The 19,729-nt window shown below is 37.0% G+C and overlaps 1 protein-coding gene across 3 annotated transcripts in view; it reads right to left on the reverse strand.

Annotated features, from left to right (window-relative positions):
• Positions 1-19,729, reverse strand: part of LOC131155149 (uncharacterized) — a 127,268-nt gene that overhangs the window by 78,492 nt on the left and 29,047 nt on the right. For all 3 annotated transcript variants that reach the window (XR_009136753.1, XR_009136754.1, XM_058108087.1), the window contains exon 6: positions 3,695-3,739. Coding sequence is in view for 1 of the 3 variants with exons in the window: in XM_058108087.1 (XP_057964070.1) it covers positions 3,695-3,739 (45 nt within the window). In the remaining 2 variants the exon portion in view is untranslated. The remainder of the gene's footprint in view (positions 1-3,694; positions 3,740-19,729) is intronic.

Raw genomic sequence — 19,729 nt, forward strand, 5'->3', positions numbered from 1 at the left:
AAAAAAAAATGCACGGAATTTTTGAAGAGGTGAGGCAAAAGAGAGAACTCGACTAGGCATTCTATTGATGAGATATGTAGCTGTGAGAATGGCATCACCCCAAAACATTTTTGGCATATTGTTACTAAATAGCAATGCACAAGCTACTTCAAGGATATGTCTGTTTTTTTGTTCAGCAAACCGTTTTTTTTTTTTTTTGGGGGGGGGGGGGGGGGGGTGGTGCTGTCCACACAAAAAAATTTATGAATTATTCCATGTTCTTGGGGATAATTTCCCAGAATACGATTAAAATATTTTGTGCCATTATATGTACGCATAATTTGAATTTTTGTGTGAAATTGTGTTTGAATCATGGAATGAAAATTTATAAACACAGAACGCACTTCAGTTTTGTCTTTCAACAAGTAGACCCAACAAAGACGAGTGCGGTCATCAATAAAAGTAACAAACCATTTTGTGTGGGTACGATTGAGAGTGCTAGACGGGCCTCATACATCACTGTGAATAATAGTAAATGGTGAGGTTGGTTTGTATTTGGACTTTGGGAAAGAAGTACGTTGGTGTTTAGCAATTTCACAAATCTCACATTGAAAATCAAATGATGTTTTAATCGAACAAATGGAAGGAAATAACTGTCTCAAATACTGGAAATTGGGATGACCCATTCTAAAATGCCATAACAAAATATCACTATCCTTAGAAACAGATGCAGAATCAATGATAGCAATTTGACGTTATTCATTCACATTAGTCTCCTCAAAGTAGTAGAGCCCCTCACACTCCTTAGCACTGCCAATCGCCTTCCCTGATGATAGGTCCTGAAAATTATAATGAGAGGGAAGAAATTTAGCAGAACAATTGGAATTCTTAGTTATCTAGCTAATGGATAGTAAGTTGCAGGATAAATTAGGAACATGAAGAACGGACTCCAGTGTGATGGAGTCATAGAGTCGAATATTCTCTCTGCCTGCGATAGACGAGAGTGATCCATCTACAATTTTAACTATCAAATTTCCAGCACAAGGTGAATATAATGAGAAAAGATGATAGGCATCAGTCATGTGGTCAGAGGCACCAGAATCAATAATCCAAGGAGTTTTGGTTCTAGAGGTTATACTCAAGGCTTGCAAAAAATTACCTCTTTGGGCTAAAGAACCCGAAGAAATATTTGTGGAAGACTGACCCAAAGTCTAAAAGGTAGAGAACATCTTGTAGAATTGTTCCACCTACTCAGAGTTAAATGCACCACTTGAATTGGAACTATTACTGCTTTTCTCCCCTTGAGGTCTCTCATCTTGATTATCAATCGTGCCTTGGTAGCCCCGATTTTTGTAGCCTTGTCGTGGCTTCCAATCAGCTGGTTTCCTATGTATCTCCGAACACGTCTCCTTAGTGTGGCCAGTTTTTAGACAATGTTCACACCAGGGGCGTCCCTTCTGTTGTCTTGAACTAGATCCTGGAAGAGTCCCTCGAGGCACCAAGGCAGACATTTCTAGTCCAGTATGGTCAATAGAGAATGTCTCCTTCAACATCACCTTACACCTACTTTCTTCTCATCTCACTTCTAAGAAAACTTCGAGTGTTGATGGTAAGGGACGACGACCCAGAATTCTTCCATGGACATCATCAAGGGCCCAATTTAAACCAGCAAGAAACTCAAACACCCGTTCATTTTTTAGGCGTTTTTTATATTGAACACTATCTCTCGAGCATTCCCACTCTTCTTCGAAACTCAGATCGAGTTCCTGCCAAAGAGTAGTCATCTCCATATAGTAATCTGTAACATCCCTTTCTCCTTGCTTCATCTGCCATGGTCATGTCTTAAGCTCGAAGATTTGGGAGGAGTTCTCAGCATCGGAGTAGGTCTCACGAATGGCATCCCAGATTTCCTTCGCCGACGGAAGGAAGAGATAAGTCCTCCCAATCGACGGCTTCATGGAGTTCACCAGCCACACTGTGACCATGGAGTTCTTCAATTTCCATTTCTGAAGCCCGACAGCTTCGGTTGGGGCAGGTCTCCGAGTCTCGCCGGTAAGAAATCCCAAATTTCCCTTGCCATCGATCACAAGTTTGATTGATTGTGCCCATTCTCGGAAATTCTTGCCATTCATCTTCTCCACCGTGAGCTGGAAGGACGAGTTGTCGAGTCCTACTGAGCACATGGTGGAGATAGCTTCGTTCTCACCCTCGTGAGATTCAGAGGTCATCGAACCTCTGCTTTGGCCGGCAGGTTTCCGCCATTGATAGGTTTAATCTCCTAGCTCTGATACCATGTAATCAGAATGAATGATTTCTGTATTTCTTGAATTAATTTTGTACAATCACAACTCTCTATAAATTATACTAATTGTATATCAACAAGGAAAGAATTGCCTAAAATAGGAACATGAAATCTGCCCAAGTATTAGGCTAGAAATCCCTATACAATCTCTAGTATCATTGGCCCATTATTCTCAGGATTTCTAATAATCCTCGGGATTTCTACACATTGTTATTCTGCTAGTTTGATAGCCCCGATTGACTAAAGCATCGGAGAGTTCTGTCAAAGACCTTGACTTTGGTCACCCACCCCAATTTGAATCCAATCCAGTATGGGAAATATTAAATCAAAAACTCTGCAAATTGCACTAGCTTTGGGAGTGATAAGACGGCAGACCATAGGCAAGTGCACCTTCACTGGTGCCAATTTGGTAGCTTGGAGGACTAAGAAGCAATCCATTGTTGCTCGATTAACTGCAAAATCAAAGTTCAGAGTGATGAATCGTTAAATGTGCAAAGTAATGTGGCAAACATGCTTGTGGATGAAGGTTTAAGGTTGACTGACCATTGAGTTCTTTTCTGAGAATCAGCCCACTATTTACGTAGCCAGTAATAGTGTTTTACAACTGAGAAGAAGACACATGGAATTTGATTGCCATTTTGTTAGAGATGCAGGATAAAGAAAGATATCATTATTCCATTTGTTAGCCCTTCTCATCAACTAGGGGACGTGTTTACTAAGGTTCTTCACAAAAGCACAGGTTTCCAAGCTGGGCATGGATGAAATTTATGCCCAAGCATGAAGGGTAATGGTAGAAATTATCAAGGTATGGTAGACTCAGATATGCTAGATCACAGCCCACTTAATACCATATTTGTAGATATTCACATTGTGTTGGTTTACTTGTCATACTCAGATATTTTACCATTATAAATGTTCTTATGTGTCGAGCAGCCTTATTCCACAAGATTCTCCCAACATCAACTCTTCTTCTCTATGTACCTTCTTTTCTTCTTCTCTTCTTGTTTTGTAGTTACATAACCAAAGAAATAAATTTGCTCTATTACAATAGACAGCATAGTAAGAAACCCAAAGACATTGCTCAAAGTTAATGGATTACGGAAAAATCTAGAACCAACATCTATTAAGTCTGCAAACTATTTTCTAGGCACTAAAGCATCACTGTGAAATTGTCGAACCATAATATTATAACTTAAAAGAAGATAAAATGAGCAGGAAATAAAAAGGCATTTTATAAGGATAAGAAATAAATCAACACTAGCAGTTCAATATATGGAAAAATTCAATTAGCAGTCACAAACATGAATGATAAAAATGATAGCAAGACTCAAATCTACCCATTGGAATGTTCAGGGACCAACAGCAAAAATAAGAGAGGTAGACATCATATAGTGAAAAAACAGGAGGACTAACCTTAAGTGAAAATATAAATGATAAATCATCTCTGCTTAAATGCTCCTGTCAATGATATACAATAACAAAAATGTCATTTCCTTGATAAGAAAAAAGAAATATCTTGAAGAAAAAAAGTCTCATTACTAAGGAATACAAAATAAAAAGAGATAGGATAGCTGTAATCTAAACCCTAATCTTCTCAATCAATAATTGGAAATCATATTCCAAAGATTACGCACAAATTTTTAAAATCAGTTGTAATTTGTAAGTGACATTTATACATGCAAAAGAAACAAAACACATTTTAAAAAATCATATAAATTGGTGAACTGGTCACATGATTTTACATATCCATATGTATTGGTATTATATAATTAATATATACACGAGAGAGTTGTTTTCCCATTTGTGCTGATAGTTTTATCGATTCTTGGGAAATTTTATCCTCGTACAATTTATATATTCCATCCATGTCTGAATACCTTCAAAACTAAGAAGCATTGATATCAATGCACAATATGAGAGAAGTATGGTATGGGTATAAAGACATGAAAATATTAAAACCAATGTTTTAAAAGGCTGAACTGTAAGGTTAGGTGATTTATCCCTATTGGTTTTACTGAATGATAAAAAAGTGTCTTGATTGAGTTCAAATTACCAACTAATAGTTCGACGACATATGCAAAGATTGAGTTCAAAATATAAACTAATAGTTCCACAAGATAGCTAGTAGGATCGAGAGAATCATGAGAGATTTCCTTTGGTCAAGTGTGTTAGGGATCATTTGATGAGGTTGGAGGTGGTTTGTAGGCCTAAATTGGAGTGCGGCTCTGGTCTTGGTAATTTGGTGTCTAAAAACGCGGCTCTCTTGGCCAAATGGCTTGGGTGGTTTCCTTTAAAGGTCTCTTCCTTGTCACATAAAGTCATAAAAAGAGTAAATTTGGACTTGATGGAAATGGATGGGATACGAATTCGGGTCTTAGATGTTCTTCAGAAAGTCCTTAAAAAGCCATTTCTCATATTTATTCCCTCTTTATTCCTCATAGTAAATTTATATTGGGTAAGGGCTGCAATATTCACTTTTGGAAAGATCTATGTTTGGATAATTCCGTTTTGTCCATCTCTTTTCCTCACCTATTTCACTTGAGTAAAGGACAAGATGGATCTATTTTTTCTTTCATTGTGGAGCCGGGTGGTCCTTTACCTTTTTGGGATTTTCACTTTAGGATACCCTTGAATGACAGGGAGATGGAGGAGCTATCCTCATTGGAAGCAAGGTCTTATATTTCAATTTCAACTCAAATTTCAATCCTCCAAAAGTATGGAAATTGCGACGGAAATTTCGATTTCAATGTCAATTTCAATTTCAATTTCGATTTGAAAAAATAACGGAAATTAGTATTAAAACATGGAATTCTTTGTGAAACTTTAGAAATGGTTAACAAACATAATAATGTAAGATTTAGGACTAATATATTACAAGTTAAATACATCTATGTAGTGTATGAGGTGGAAAAGTTGTAATATAGCATGTGTATCAATCATATTTGTAAGATAATGTACAGTAAACATATTCAACTAATACAAATGAAATTCATAAATCATTTAAATATTATTTATTATAGAAATAATGATAATTTAGACATAAGTGGTTAAATAAAATGCTGCTGTAAGTTTATTTTTTTTAAATAATTTCAAAAGCATTTGTAATAATATTTTGCTTCAATAAAAATAAATAAAATAAATTAAGAGAGAAATTTCACTTCACTCCTAAATCTCTTATTTGAATTTCAAGGAAATTTCATTGTATATTTAAAATTTCGACAAATTTCGCTGAAATCAAGATTTCGATAACTTTCAGAATGATTCTTTGAGATTTCGATAGAAATTATGCAAGACGGAGATCAACTGCCATTTTGATTTCGAGGGTGACGGAAATCGGAAATTTCAACAGAAATTTCGACAATTTCGTGGAAATTTAAGACCATGATTGGATGCTGATGACCGTTCTTGACCTTTGGATCCCTCGGGGTTTTATTCCTGCACATCTTTTTGTGAGTTCTTGACCACTTCTGGATTTTCTTTTCCTCTCTATAAAATTATCTGGAAGACCAAAGTCCCCTCTAAAAGCAAAGTTTTTCTTTGGCAGGTTGTGCTTGATAGGATCAACACCAATAATTTGTTATAGATTAGACAACCGTTAAAGGCTCTCTCTCCAGACATATGTGTGCATTGTTTTAATTGCTCTGAAACTGCTCCGCATTTTTCTTACACTGCTTTCGCACAGAGGATTTGGAACAAGCTATTTAATTATTTTGAGGAATGCTGGGTTTGTCCAAAGACAGTAGAGGAGTTTTTGGCAATTCATTTTGATGGTTTTGATAGGAAAAAGGAGGGTAAGGAGTTATGGAATTGTGCCTTATTTGCTGTATATTGGGGTTTATGGATCTAACAAAACATGCACATTTTTTCGGGGAAGAAGTCAACTCTTTTGCTAGTATGGGAATGGGAGAAGATTCACCATTTGGCTTCTCTTTCATGTGTGGGTAATGGGAACTTCAGGGGGATGCACTTTTCATATATTCAGAGTGATTGGCTTTCCTTGTTGAATTGATAGGGCCTACTGATTATTTCAGGTTGTTTCTAGTGTTCTTTTTGGTTTTTCAGTTTTAATTTTTCTGCGGTAACCCAGACTTTTGAAAGGAGATGGCTTACTGTCCTGCTTGTATATTCCTCTTCTATCAAAGAAATTTTTTTTTATAAAAAAAAAACAAACCCTGAATCGTGGGGTGTTTAAATCTTTGTATATGTTGTGGAACTATAGTTGATAATTTGAACTCAATCAAGACACTTTGATACCATTCAGTAAAACCAATGTTTTAAAATTCATTAACCACTCTACCATTCAGTAAAACCAATGTTTTAAAAAGGCTGAAGTGTAAGGTGCGGTGATTTATCCCTATCGAGACAAAGTGTTGAGGCATAAGTCTTTCGCAAATTTACCTTTTATATTTAAAAATATATAAAAACAAACTATATGCACTGACAATAATATGAATTTAATTACAACAAATTATAAATATGTTATATGAACTTTCTCACTAAAAAACAGTGTAGGTACAATTCAAAATCACATTATCCATATGTATTTGCAATGCATCAAGCCTGTGCTCATCCAAGAGTGGGGAAAATAACTTGGTCAATTGCTTTCCCAGCCGCTACGAAAGAACCAAAATGAGTTCACATCTTTCAACTCTCTCTTAGATGCATGAGCAGCATCACAAATAGAATCAAATGCTGGTTGCTGGTCGTGTGGTCGTTGGTTGCTCGGAAAAATTTAGGGACTCCTTGTGAAGATGGAAGATCATCACATTCTAATGGATCTCGATGGTTTTTCTCTTCATTAACAACCAACTTTCGATCAAGAAGATTCCAGTTGCATAATGGAAGGGCACCATCAGACATTGCCGTAGATTGCAGAGGTTATTGGAGGGGATTCATCAATGAGACAAGGGTGAGCTCTATTGTGGGTCGTCAACAAGGCAATCATGTGAAAGAGAGTGTGAAAGAGCTTCTGACAAAGGATATTCAATTTTTTAACATTTTACGCTCCTTTTCATAAAGTTCAAAGAAAAGAAAATACTGAAAAGCATGCACCTTATCAAAGGTGTACGTCCCAACAAAAAAGAGAGCACTTCAAATCAAAAGGTTTACGTCCTCCAGGAGTTTCATCTTTTAAAGAACACCTTGGTGCATGTTAATGTCACCATGCTTGAGGCTCACCAACCTGTCTTCCAAATGAGTAAAACACATAATTACATGACCCTAAGAAGAAATACAAAACAAACATATTTTTTCAAATTCAATACTTAATTCCCAGCTTTCTTAGCTTGTGCCTGAATAAGTGTGCCAAATATGCAGCCTAAGCAGGCAGTAGTGGTCTTCTATCATACACCCCCAGCTGAAAGGAACTAAATTATGAAAAGTTTAACAAGTACCACTCTAACGTACCTAAAGCTACCTTACTAACATCACATTAGTTAGCCATGTAGCATCTACAGAGGGTTGGCTTCTTCACTAAACCAAATATTCCAAAAACTATCCCACAAAGAACCAACTCACTCATCATCCAGGCCAGCCTCAACCATATCCTCTGGCTGAGAAAAGGGTAGTGCCTAAGGGATCACAAAATCTACATGAGCACACAAGAAAACAAGGCAGTAGGGTCAAAGGTGCCTCAATAAGGTGTCAAGTCCTAAACACTGAATACAGGACAAAGTTCATTTGATTGGGCAAAGCCAGCATCATTAGGTCCATGTTTTCTAATGATGGTAGATGGCCGAATGTGTACAAACATGGAGTTTCATAAAGGAATTTCTAGGATAGTGTTTAGGTCTAATGTAAAACATGAGCCACATTATAATCATTGGCCAAACAATGCACATCAGCAAAAAGTTTATAATCCATGTTACTCATGACAAGTTTACATGTAATTGTAGCATGCAATATGACATGAAAAAGACTTGAGAGGCTAAAAAATGTGAGGATCTAGTCGTAGGGGGATTAAGGTCAATGATCATATGGGTTTGTAACTGAATACACACTCAAAAGGACTGTTACCCAAGGATCTACAGACATAGTTGTTATGAGCAAATTCACTAGCAATTCTTTTCTCTTAAACACATCTAAGTAGATCATTCAAACAATGGTTAATAATCTGAGCCAAACCATCAATTAGGAATAATAAGGAAAACAAAACATCAAATTAGTGACGCATATCATCCAAAATGTGTAACAAAAATAACCAATAAGCTTAGATGCTGCCCTCAGACGCTATGGAACTCAGCAAACATGTAGTTTGACAACCTCCCTAAAGAACAAATTAGATCCATGTCATGTAGTTGAGCCGTTGAGGCTCTACAATACAGGTTAGACTGTGCCATTTTAAAGAACCAATCAACTACAACAAAGATGGAATCATGTCCTTGAGCTACTTTCGAGAAACACTGAAGAATGCAATATGAAGTCCCTTTAACACAAAACTCCACCTATAAAGCTACCTACCTTGAAGGCAGCACAAGAAACCTCAAGAAGTCATTAAATGCTTAATCTCTCTAAGGGCTCCCATAGGTGCGCACTCCAATCAAACTCCCGCAGTCCCCCTCTTAAGGAATTTTTTTTTGGACAAACAAAGAAAATTTATTAGAGAGGGCAGAATGTACAAGAAGAATTAAACGAAAAAAAAAAGGGACATGGAGAAAAAAATCCTCCCTTTACATAAAAAGTAAATAATTACAAATTTCCCATTCTAGGCCCAAAAACAAAAATCAATGCAAGAGAGCCAACCAGTCCTGCTGCATGTCCGCTGCATGTCTTACAAAGAGATGTGGCGAAATTAACCACTTGATAACACCCACAGTGATGAAAGATAAGTCACACTACCCCAAAGCAAGTTAGTAAACATAGCCACTCCTTTTGAAAATTCTAGCATTTCTTTCCATCCAAACACACCAAATTATAGCCATAATAGAGCATCGCCTTAAAGCTTTCCTATCCTTTCCTTTACCAAAGCCTCCAAACGTGATGGAGCAAAATGCCTTAAATGTGAACGGCACACCCAATTCTCACCAAATATACCAAATAATTTATTCGAAAAAGCCAAATTGTGAGGAGAATAAAGAAACAAATTTGCACGCATCTCTTCACTCCTCAAGCAAAGGACACAGATATCCGGAGATAGGGCTTTATTGGGTCTTCTCTTCTGAAGCAAATCATTGGTGTTAATTCTTTCAAGTACCACAGTCCAAATGAAAGCTTTTATCTTCAAGGGAGCTTTGGGTTTCCAAATAAATGGATATGAATCAAATTTACCTGCAGTAGGGACACAAGACAAATATGAGAAAAAGGACTTACAAGAGAATTCCCCAGAAATACCTAAGCTCCAGACCCTTTTGTCACTCCCCAGATGATTATGCAAAGAATCAAGCAGCCTAGTCAAGAGGTCCAGTTCATTAATCTCTCCCTCATTAAGATTTCTCCCAAAATTGAAATTCCAAGATTGCCCTTCTCCTATAAAAAAAAGTAGAGCTGAGTCATCAAAGCCACAAACCTCAAAAATATATTAGTGTTTAGTCCACTCCAAAATGGGTCTAATTTTATCAAGATAGCATAAAAACTGATTAAGAAACAGCGCAATAGGCTACAAAAAGGTGCACTTCTTGAGGTTAACATACAATTTTAGCTTCCCATAAGTGACAAGAACTTGATGAAGATGAACCAAGTGCTCCTTCCTAGTACTACCATACAAAATTACGCCATCAAAATAGACCATTATAGATTTCCAAATTGGCTGCAAGACATAAGCCACAACCCCCTCCCTCCTCAAAATGGTGCTAGGGCCATTAGAGTCCAAAGGGCATGACTAGTCACTAAAATAAATAATCCTGATTCCTAGGTCTTAAATGCAGTTTTTCACTAATCTACCAGCCTAATTCTAATTAGATGATATTCACCACACAAATGGAGTACCAACCAGCGCTAACTAACCAATCAATTCCTCAAGCCTAGAGTATGGAAAAGTCCTCAAACCTAGAGTATGGAAAAGTTATACTTGATGGTGGTCTTCTTATTAATGGCTCTATTGTCTATGCAAATCCACCAAGATTGATCTTTCTTAGGAGTCAAAAGGGCTAGCGCAACACAAAGACTAACACGATGGTGCTAAACCTCTTTCCATAAGCTATTCTACTTGTTTATTTAATTCATCAAACTCTGTTGAATTCAACCTTTAATGGGGAAAATTAACTAAGGTCTAGGAACCAACTCAGTGGTATGTTGAATCTCACACAGGTGGCTTAGACATGCATGTGTGTGTGTGTGTCCACATGCGAGTGTATGTATTATTAGAATAGAATATATAATTTTAGTAATTAGGTTGTGAAAAGTGGGGGTATTTTTGTCCTTAAGTCTTTTGCATTACTAATATTTAAGAGGGCAAACCTGAGATGTACGTCTCCAGGAAACTGCCAGCTCTTTTTTTCTCTTGCTTTCTTCTTCTTTTCTTCTCTTTTTCTCTTGTTCTCTGCTCCATCTCTAACCTTGCAACATGGTATCAGAGTGTTGATCCTCTCTAAATCTGATTTATCTGAGCTGTCTTTTAGACATTCTATTTTCCTTTTTTTTTCTTTCCCCTAAGTAGTTATCATTTAATTTTTTTTGGTTGGTTTAAGAGTTGTTTAAGGAGACTCTTCATCTTAGTTCAGCTGTGAAGCATCCTTGCTAGGATGATGTGTGTTTGTGGTGGTTTGCTGATGTGAAACACTTATACTCCATTTAGGTACGCTGCTGTTCTCCTGTTCATTGGCTGGTTGTGCATGATGATGCCGTTTTGACGCCGTGCTTTCGTGATTGATTGCTTGCTTGCAATCTTGTCTCATTTTCGGCGGTTTTAATTGGTGTTAAATGACTCTATTTCTTGTTCTTGCCTGCACTCGCTTCTAGTTGCTGCCAGCAATAATGCCAGCAGCTGCTGTGCTGCCATGTTGTTTATTAAGTTGCCTGTGATTCTTCTTGTGATCTGCCTTCTTCAATATGGTCAAGGAATTCCTATAGGATTGCTAACTTCAGTTTTGTGGTCAGAAATGCCTCTTGAAGTTCTGGAACTTTGAAGTTCTCAAGTTCTGCTCTGTGCCTCTGTGTGCTGGCTGATTCTGCATAGTCTCTGTGTAATTCATTTCAGATACTGGTGAGCATTGATTGTAGTGTACAGGTGGTGGTTTTGATGGCCTCTCACAGAGAGAGCTTCAGATCATACTATTAACATACATATCAGAGCCATCAAATTGGTTGGATCTTCCAACTACCAACCATGGTCCCTGTCAATGCATGTGTATATTAACAAAAAGGGGAAGTCCTAAGTGTTTGTTGCATTTTCCCCCGTCCTCGATATCCAAGGATGATGAAGATTTGATGGAAGAGAATGGCATGCTGTTTTTTTGGTTGTGGAATAGCATAGATCCATGAATTTCTGTGAACGTAATGTTTCATAGAACAACCAAGGCTTGTATGAGATGACCTTCGCAAAAGCTTCTCATAGATGAAAATCAAACTCATGTTTTTAACCTATATTAGAAGTTCTTCAAATATGACCAAGAAGGTAGGTCCATTAATCAGTATTAGAGAACTAAGCTATTAAGGATATGTGGGAGGAATTCAACATCTATCAACCAGTTAGTTTCGATGTTGAGATGATTAAGAGGCAAAGGGAAGAGTTTTTGGCTGCTAAGTTTGAGTTCTAAGCTTCAATCCTTCCATGAACATATTATTTTTGTTGAATCCGCACCATCCATGAATGAAGCATATGTTACAATCCAACGAATCACCAAAGATGGCTCTTACTCTTCTTCTCAAGCTTCGTCCCATGATAGTTCAGCCATGGTTAACACTACCTCCAACAGCATTAGGGGAATTGTTGGAGGATGAGGAAAGGTTTTCGGAAGAGGTTGTGGTAGATGCAGTGTGCCAAGATGAAGAGCTAGTCGTTGCAATTTTTGCATTTTACACACATTGTGGCAAGGAAAACCATACATCACTGTTGAGATCTCCATAGGAAACTAACTTGGGCCAATTAAGTATCTTACCCAAGGTGATCCCACTACCGAAACTTCAAGTGCCCCTGAAAGGAGTAAAACAACCTCTCCGCATGGTTCAACAATCTTCCACATCTAATGCTACTATGGCCCATCCATGTTTCTCCAAGCATCTTGCCTCTTCATCCTGTTCTCCTTGGATTATTGATTTTGGTGCCACCTCCCATATGATAGGTAGTACTAATTATCTCGAGTCCTTGAAACCTACTACTTTGCACTGTAAGATTACTCTTGCTAATGGTTAAGTTACATCAGCTTCCAGTCGTAAAAATATTCTTTCCTCTCCTTCTTTGCATTTTTCCTCTACATTGTATGTGCCTAAATTTCCCTTCAACTTGTTATCAATTATTCAATTAACAAAATCTCATAATTTTCCTCGTGACCTTCATACCTTCTCATTGTGTGTTCAAAAACTACAATAAGATTTTGCCATGTTCAAGTAGGTTTCTCATTTTGAGTGTTATGCATGTGGAAAAGCCTGTTAGAACATATTTTTCGTATAGAATCAAGTCTCATAGTAAATGAGTGTTTTCACTTAATCATTTAGATATTTGGGGTCAATGTAGAGTCAAGAATTTGACTAGTCATCAATATTTTGTGTCCTTAGCGGATGATTTTTCGCATATGACCTAGATCTATTTGCTAAAAAGACAGGTCAAAAATTTTGAATATATTTCCCCAATTCTACCAAGAAATAGAAAACTCAATTTGGCATTGGTATTCAAATTTTTTGATCTAATAATCCACTTGAATTTATTTAAAATGAGCTTTAATCTTTTTGCTTGTTCAAACAGATTATTCATCAAACACCATGTATACATACCCCTAATAGCGTAGCCGAAAGAAGAAATAAAAATTGACAATTACTAGACATAGCGCAGTCTCTACTCCTTCATATGCATGTTCCCAAAACAAAGATTCCTGTTGCTCAACTGCTCCAATGCTCGAGGGGGGTCAAATTCCCTCCACCACTTGTGTACCTAAAAACATTGATGTTCTCTGTTGTCCCTCTTGTCTTTGTCAAGTCCTCCTTGGATGAATTTATCTTTGAGTCCATCACTGATTTCTAATTCCCCTCATGTGTTGATCCTCTTGTTCCTACCATTATCGCGCTCCCAATTCTCATACACCTCTTCCAAATCCAACAATTATAGACCCAATGCAACAATTGAGGGTTTATAAAAGACGAAAAGCAAGCACAAATATCACTACCACCATGCAGCCACCTCTTTTACCCATCCTTGTTTCGTCTTCTGGTTCTAGATATCCATCCCTGTTTGACTTGAATTTGCCCATTGCTCCCCAAAAAGGTACTTGACTATGCATTCAACAATCTTAGCTGTTTATTTTATTGCTCATTATGTTTCAGTTCTTCACCTTCCTTGTCCTATGCTTTCTTTTGCCCTATCTATTTCCTTTATTGCTATCCCTTCCTCACATGTTGGAGAGCTTGGTAACCCTAAATGAAAGTATACAATGGATGTAGAAATGGATGCCTTGGCAACTAAAGGGACATGGGGCATGATGGACCTTCCTCCTCATAAAGAGTTGGCCTATGCCATTGGGCCTACACCATCAAATATCTTCCTGATGTCTCTACTGAATGGTTTAAGGCTCAATTAAGGTCAAAGGGTACACCCAAACATATGGTATTGATTATTTTGAGACCTCTCATGTTGTTGTTCATGTGTTGATCTCATTGGCAGATGATTTCAGCTAGCCCTTATACTTGTTTAGTGTAAAGAATGCCTTCTTGCATAGAGAATTGTCAAAAGATGTATACATGGAGCACCCTCCTAGGTATATTGCTCAAGGGGAGGGTAAAGTATGTAGGTTGCATAAGGCCATTTATGGTCTTAAGCAATCTCCTCAAGCCTAGTCTAAAAAATTTATTGTGGTGGTCTCCACATTTGGCCTAATCCGATGCTACTATCTTTCTCCACAAAAAGGAGACAAGCATGGTACTTCTAGTATTTTATGTTGATGACATTGTCATCACTAGCAGTGATCAGAGAGGGATTGTAGATGGCTTCAAGCTAAATTTCAAATTAAAAGACTTGGATACTCTATGTTACTTTCTTGGTATTGAGCCTAAATAGTATAGGAAAGGGTTGAATCTCTCTCCGCGAAAATATACCTTAGACTTGCTAATTGAGACTAGTTTGTTGGGAGCTAAACTAGTTGATACTTTTATAGATCCTAACATGAAGTTGCCAGGGGATGTTCGACCAAACTTTGAAGAAAAACATCAATATAGGCATTTCATTGGCAAGTTGATCTACTTGACTATCACTAGACCTAGAATATCTAAGTTGGTTCATGGAAAGTCCCAAACAACCGCATTGGGATGCTACTTATAGGATTTTGCAGCATTACTACCAAATGTTTTTTATGGAAAGGGAGCCTTGGCACAATGAGTAAAGTTGTTGCTGTGTGACCTAGTGGTCAAGGGTTTGAGGCATGGAAATAGCCTCTTGCAAAAAGCAAGGTAAGCCTAAGTACAATAGACCCATTGTGGTCTGCCCCTTTCCCAAACCCCCCATACAGGAGAACTTCATACACTAGACTACCCTTTTTTTTGCTACCAAATGTTTGATATACTCTTATGCAGATTGGGCCGGCTCCATTGATGATTGAAGTTCTACTACCAGATATTGCACATTTGTAGGAGGTAATCTTGTTACATTGCATAGCAAGAAACATACTAAATTACTAATCTAGCAAGACCTAGTGTTGAATTAGAATAGTGAGCTATGCCTTGTATTGTAATGAGCTTATGTGGCTGAAGTCTCTTACATCAGAGATTGATTCTTAGTAACAAATGCATTTTGTGATAATCATGGTCTTAAATTTCCACAAAATTATTGAAATTTTCGTCGAAATTTCCACTTTCTGCTACCCTCGAAATCAAAATGGCAGTTGATTTCAATCTTGCATAAAATTTCAACGAAACATCCGAATTTTATCGAAATTTCGAAATTATAGCAAAACTTGTCAAAATTTTAACTATATAATAAGATTTCCTTAATATTCAAATGTGAGATTTAGACACAAAGTGAAATTCCTCTCTTAATTTATCTTCTTCTTTTTTTCTATTGAAACAAAAGATTATTACAAGGGCTTTTGAAATTAGATGAAAAATTAAGCTTACAACAACATTTTACTGGAACATTGATGTCTAAACTATCTTTATTTTTATAATAAATAATAATCTAAATTGATTTACAAATTTCATTTATATTAACCTAATATATTTAATGCACATATCGTATTATGAATATGTTTAATACACATTATATTACAAATATGCTTAATACACATTATATTACAACCAATTGCGCCTCATACACCACATAGATGCATTTAATTTGTAATACATTAGTCCTAGAACTTACATTCTATTAATCATTTCTAAAGTTTCATAAAAGAATTCCATGCTTTACTACTATTTTTCATCATTCTTTCAAATCGAAATTGACATCAAAATCAAAATTTCCATCAAAATTTTTGAACTTTTAGAGCTTTGAAATTTTAGTCGAAATCGAAATTTAAGACCTTGGTGATAATCAAACTACCATTTCTATCTTTATATCACTAGCAATCCGGTGTTGAAGAAGGTCATGACTTGTGAGGACTCCCTTTGTCAAATTAAATCTGTGGATCAATTAGGCAATGTTTTCACAAAGCATTTATTTAAGTCTGGCTTGTCTAATGGTTGTAACGAGTTGGGGTTAGGTGGCCTTTATACACCTCTTGCTTACGACTGAGTTTTTTGCGAGAATATGTTATTTAGTAATTAGGTTGTGTGAGTTGGGGTCCTTTTGTCTTTAATTCTTTTTTATTATTAATATTAATATATAAGAGAGCAAACCTTGAGCTGTACATAAGGCTCCAAGAAATCACCACCTCATTGTTTCTCTTGCTTTCTTCTTTTTTCTCTCTTAATTTGCTTCTCTTGTCCTCTATTCCATCTATAATTTTAAAACATACACACACATACACACACACACACACACATACACATATAGGATCTCTCACAAGTGGCAACCCACAAAGGAGCACACTTGGTACAACATATGAAAAAACTAATAATAAGTCATTAAGTAGGGAAATAATTGACATTTCGGAGCTCTAACATCCAAAAAAACAGCTATCAAGTAGTCACTCTTCAAACTCTCTTTTTCAAATGGCTTATGATCTAGTATATGGATGCCTTTCCTAAATGGACAAATGGAGCTACCTTCTTGGGTGTGAGCTTCAAAATGTTAAGAATTATATTCTTGCACTTGTACCTACACGCATGGTATTCATCATTTATATAACCATTGAGGCTCAAACATAACACTGACCACATCCATAAGCAACACCTCACAATAAACCTTATCCCCATGCCTAAAACCTCAGGATGGGCAATAAACTTACCTAAGCTACCCTAAAAAGTCAAGTTGTAGCTAGTCACAACGAGCAACTACATGACCTCTAGCATGATAACAATGACACCAAACTTAAAAACTCTTATCCTAGAGATCACTAAATGCATAGCACAATTGATGGACTAGTGTTGTGTCCAAGTCAAACTGCGCAGAAGTCCTAGTCCATCATGACTTCTTCACTGGATTTCAAGAAGCACTTTTTAAGTTCTTCTCTATGAGGGGCTTTTTGGTAGGCATGTCTCTAGAGAGTAAGTATTGAGATCCATAGGGGTAGCAAGTTTGGATCCCAAAAACCCAATCTCATCTAAGAGGTCTATAGCCACGCTTCCTCTATGACAACATGGTCCCACATGAGATCTGGATATACACAACAGCCCCAAATCTTTGATATGAAATTTCGTGTAAAGAAAATGCTTCAAGCTCATTGTTAGTAGTATGGAAATAGAATACATTGATCAAAAACACCGGTTAAGGCCAAACTCGAATACCACTGCACTAACCAACCAAACCATGTGGGAAATTGCTTTAGACTTGGATCTTTTGAGACGACAAACTCCCCTAAGTAACAAAACTGGGTGGTTGCTCAGTATGGACCTCTTTCTAAAGATCGCCATGTAAGAAGCCATTCTTCACATCTAACCGAAGCAAAGGCCAATGATAGCATGTGGCTAAGGAGATAAAGAGTTTAACTGAGTTTAGAAACTTGGGGAGAATGTGTTTGAATAGTCTAACCCATATGCATGGGTATATCGTTTGGCAACAAGATGAGCCTTCAAGCAAGCCACATAAGCATAAGGAATTGATCTTCTCAATGTGCATCCAACAAAACCTGACCATAGAGTCATCAACACGAAGAGGCACCAATTCCCAAGTATCATTGTCCTTGTTAGGCATGCATCTCTTCAACCATTGTAGTCCTCCACCCGAAGTGGGATAAGTCTTTAGACGCAGACTGGGAAAAGGAAACAATCGACAGGGTGGCAACAAAACAATAGTATAAATAAGATAGGAAGTCATAATAGATAAAATTAAAGATTAGATGCTAGATATAGGTGCATTTAACAATGGATCGTGAGACAAGGAAACCAAAGGTCTAGGATCTAGTGAGGGCTCTCCTCCCTTGAGTCAATGCTTTATGTATATGTGCACATGGCAATGATCCACACAATTAGAAGGATTAAACAAATGATAACATAGGAGAATTCGGATGAGACAATAGACAAGAAATGACTCATTAAGGTTAGTAGACGAGGAATTGGAATAATATGGTATAGAGCGAGAGAAATGATGCAAAGCAGGACTATAACAGTCATATCCCTTTTGTTTTGAGCACAAAATTAGCTCAAAAATACAGTTTTCTTAATTCAAAAAGAAAATTGTATTGAAAAGTAGAAGAAGAAAAAATACAAAAAAGGAGAATAAGTAGTCATGAATCAAAAAAACAAAAGGGAAATAAAAAACAAAACAAAAAATTACATCTTAATAAAGCACTTCAGTCTCTAATGACATTCTGAAAACATAAATCCTTAACATTGCTTGCATTATAAGCCCAAAGGAATTCAAGTATAAATCCAATCCCAAATAAATCCCACTTATTAACATTTCCCCATAAAAAATCTAGCATTTCTTCCCGGCCAAATTCCCCACAACAAAGCCCACTATCACATCTCCACAGACTTTTAACATCCTCACCTTTCCCAAAACCAGAAAAAGAAATATTCGAGCCATAATTCTTGAAGCACCCCAAAAAGAGAGTTCCACAGGTTCCAAGCAAAAGAACAATGAATAAACAAGTGAGACACATCCTTTTAACTATTTACACACATGAAAACATATATTCAGCAACAAAGCTTTAGAAGGCCCCCCACTTTACAGCACATTGTTCATGTTAACTCTATTAAGGAACACCAGCCATACAAAAGCCTTTATCTTAGAAGGAACATTAGCTTCTCAAGAGCCCCAATAGCAAGGAAATATACATCAAACTTACTAAGATGAGAAAAGAAAGATTTACAAGAATAATGCCCAAAAGTATGCAACTAGACTCCACCATCCCTTTGGCAACCTAACGAAAACAGCTCCTCCACCTCTATCATTCAAATCCCTTCTAAAATGAAAAACCCAAATAAAGGATTCCCTCTCTAGAATAAGAAAAGAGAAGTGATACAACTGAGAAAAGGAAGAAAACAATGCCCCCTCCCATCCCCTCCCCCCCCCCCCCCCCCCCCCCCCCCCATCCCAAACATCTTCGTTCTTCCCAAAAACTAATCCAATTACCTCTCTCCAATTGAATTTTTCCAAACAAAAAACAAAAACAGAAATGAACTTCCAATCACTCATAAGAGTTTCTAACACCCTAATTTGCATCCCGCCCATCATTTTATATGCCATATTTACTTTTTGTCACTATGTGCCAGAGAGAATTCACCTCTGTGGGAAACCTCCACAACCATTTAGCCAACAGGGAAGTGTTTTAGACCACAAATTACCAAGCCACAACCCACCTTCTTATTTTGAGCCCTACATACCACCTCACAACTAACCAAATGATCTTTCATAACCCCTATACCTGACCCCAAAAAATCCCTCATAATCCTCATTATCTTTTGAGTTACTCCTCCTCGAATCCTAAAAAGGGATAAAAATAGTAGAAAGGTTGGTATGAATAAGACTAAAGAAAATAAAGCTCCTGTCCATCCATACAACCGCTTTACTACATTCGATTCGACACCACAGGATCCCAAAGGGCCAACAATTGAGGCATGCACCCAAAAGAACTCCTAAAAAGATCAAAGGCCACCATAAGTTAGATAGCACAAGGATCAAACTTATCCAATCCAAGAGTTAACAGATGAACAAAGCAAACACACCACAATATACAAGAAGACAAATTAGAACAAAGGAGCCTTTGGGAAAAGAAACAAATTAAGTATTTAACCACAAAATACAAAGGATGGTATTCTAATAATAAC

The sequence above is a fragment of the Malania oleifera genome, chromosome 5 (assembly GCF_029873635.1).
Source record: "Malania oleifera isolate guangnan ecotype guangnan chromosome 5, ASM2987363v1, whole genome shotgun sequence".
In the NCBI taxonomy this organism is placed as follows: domain Eukaryota; kingdom Viridiplantae; phylum Streptophyta; class Magnoliopsida; order Santalales; family Ximeniaceae; genus Malania; species Malania oleifera.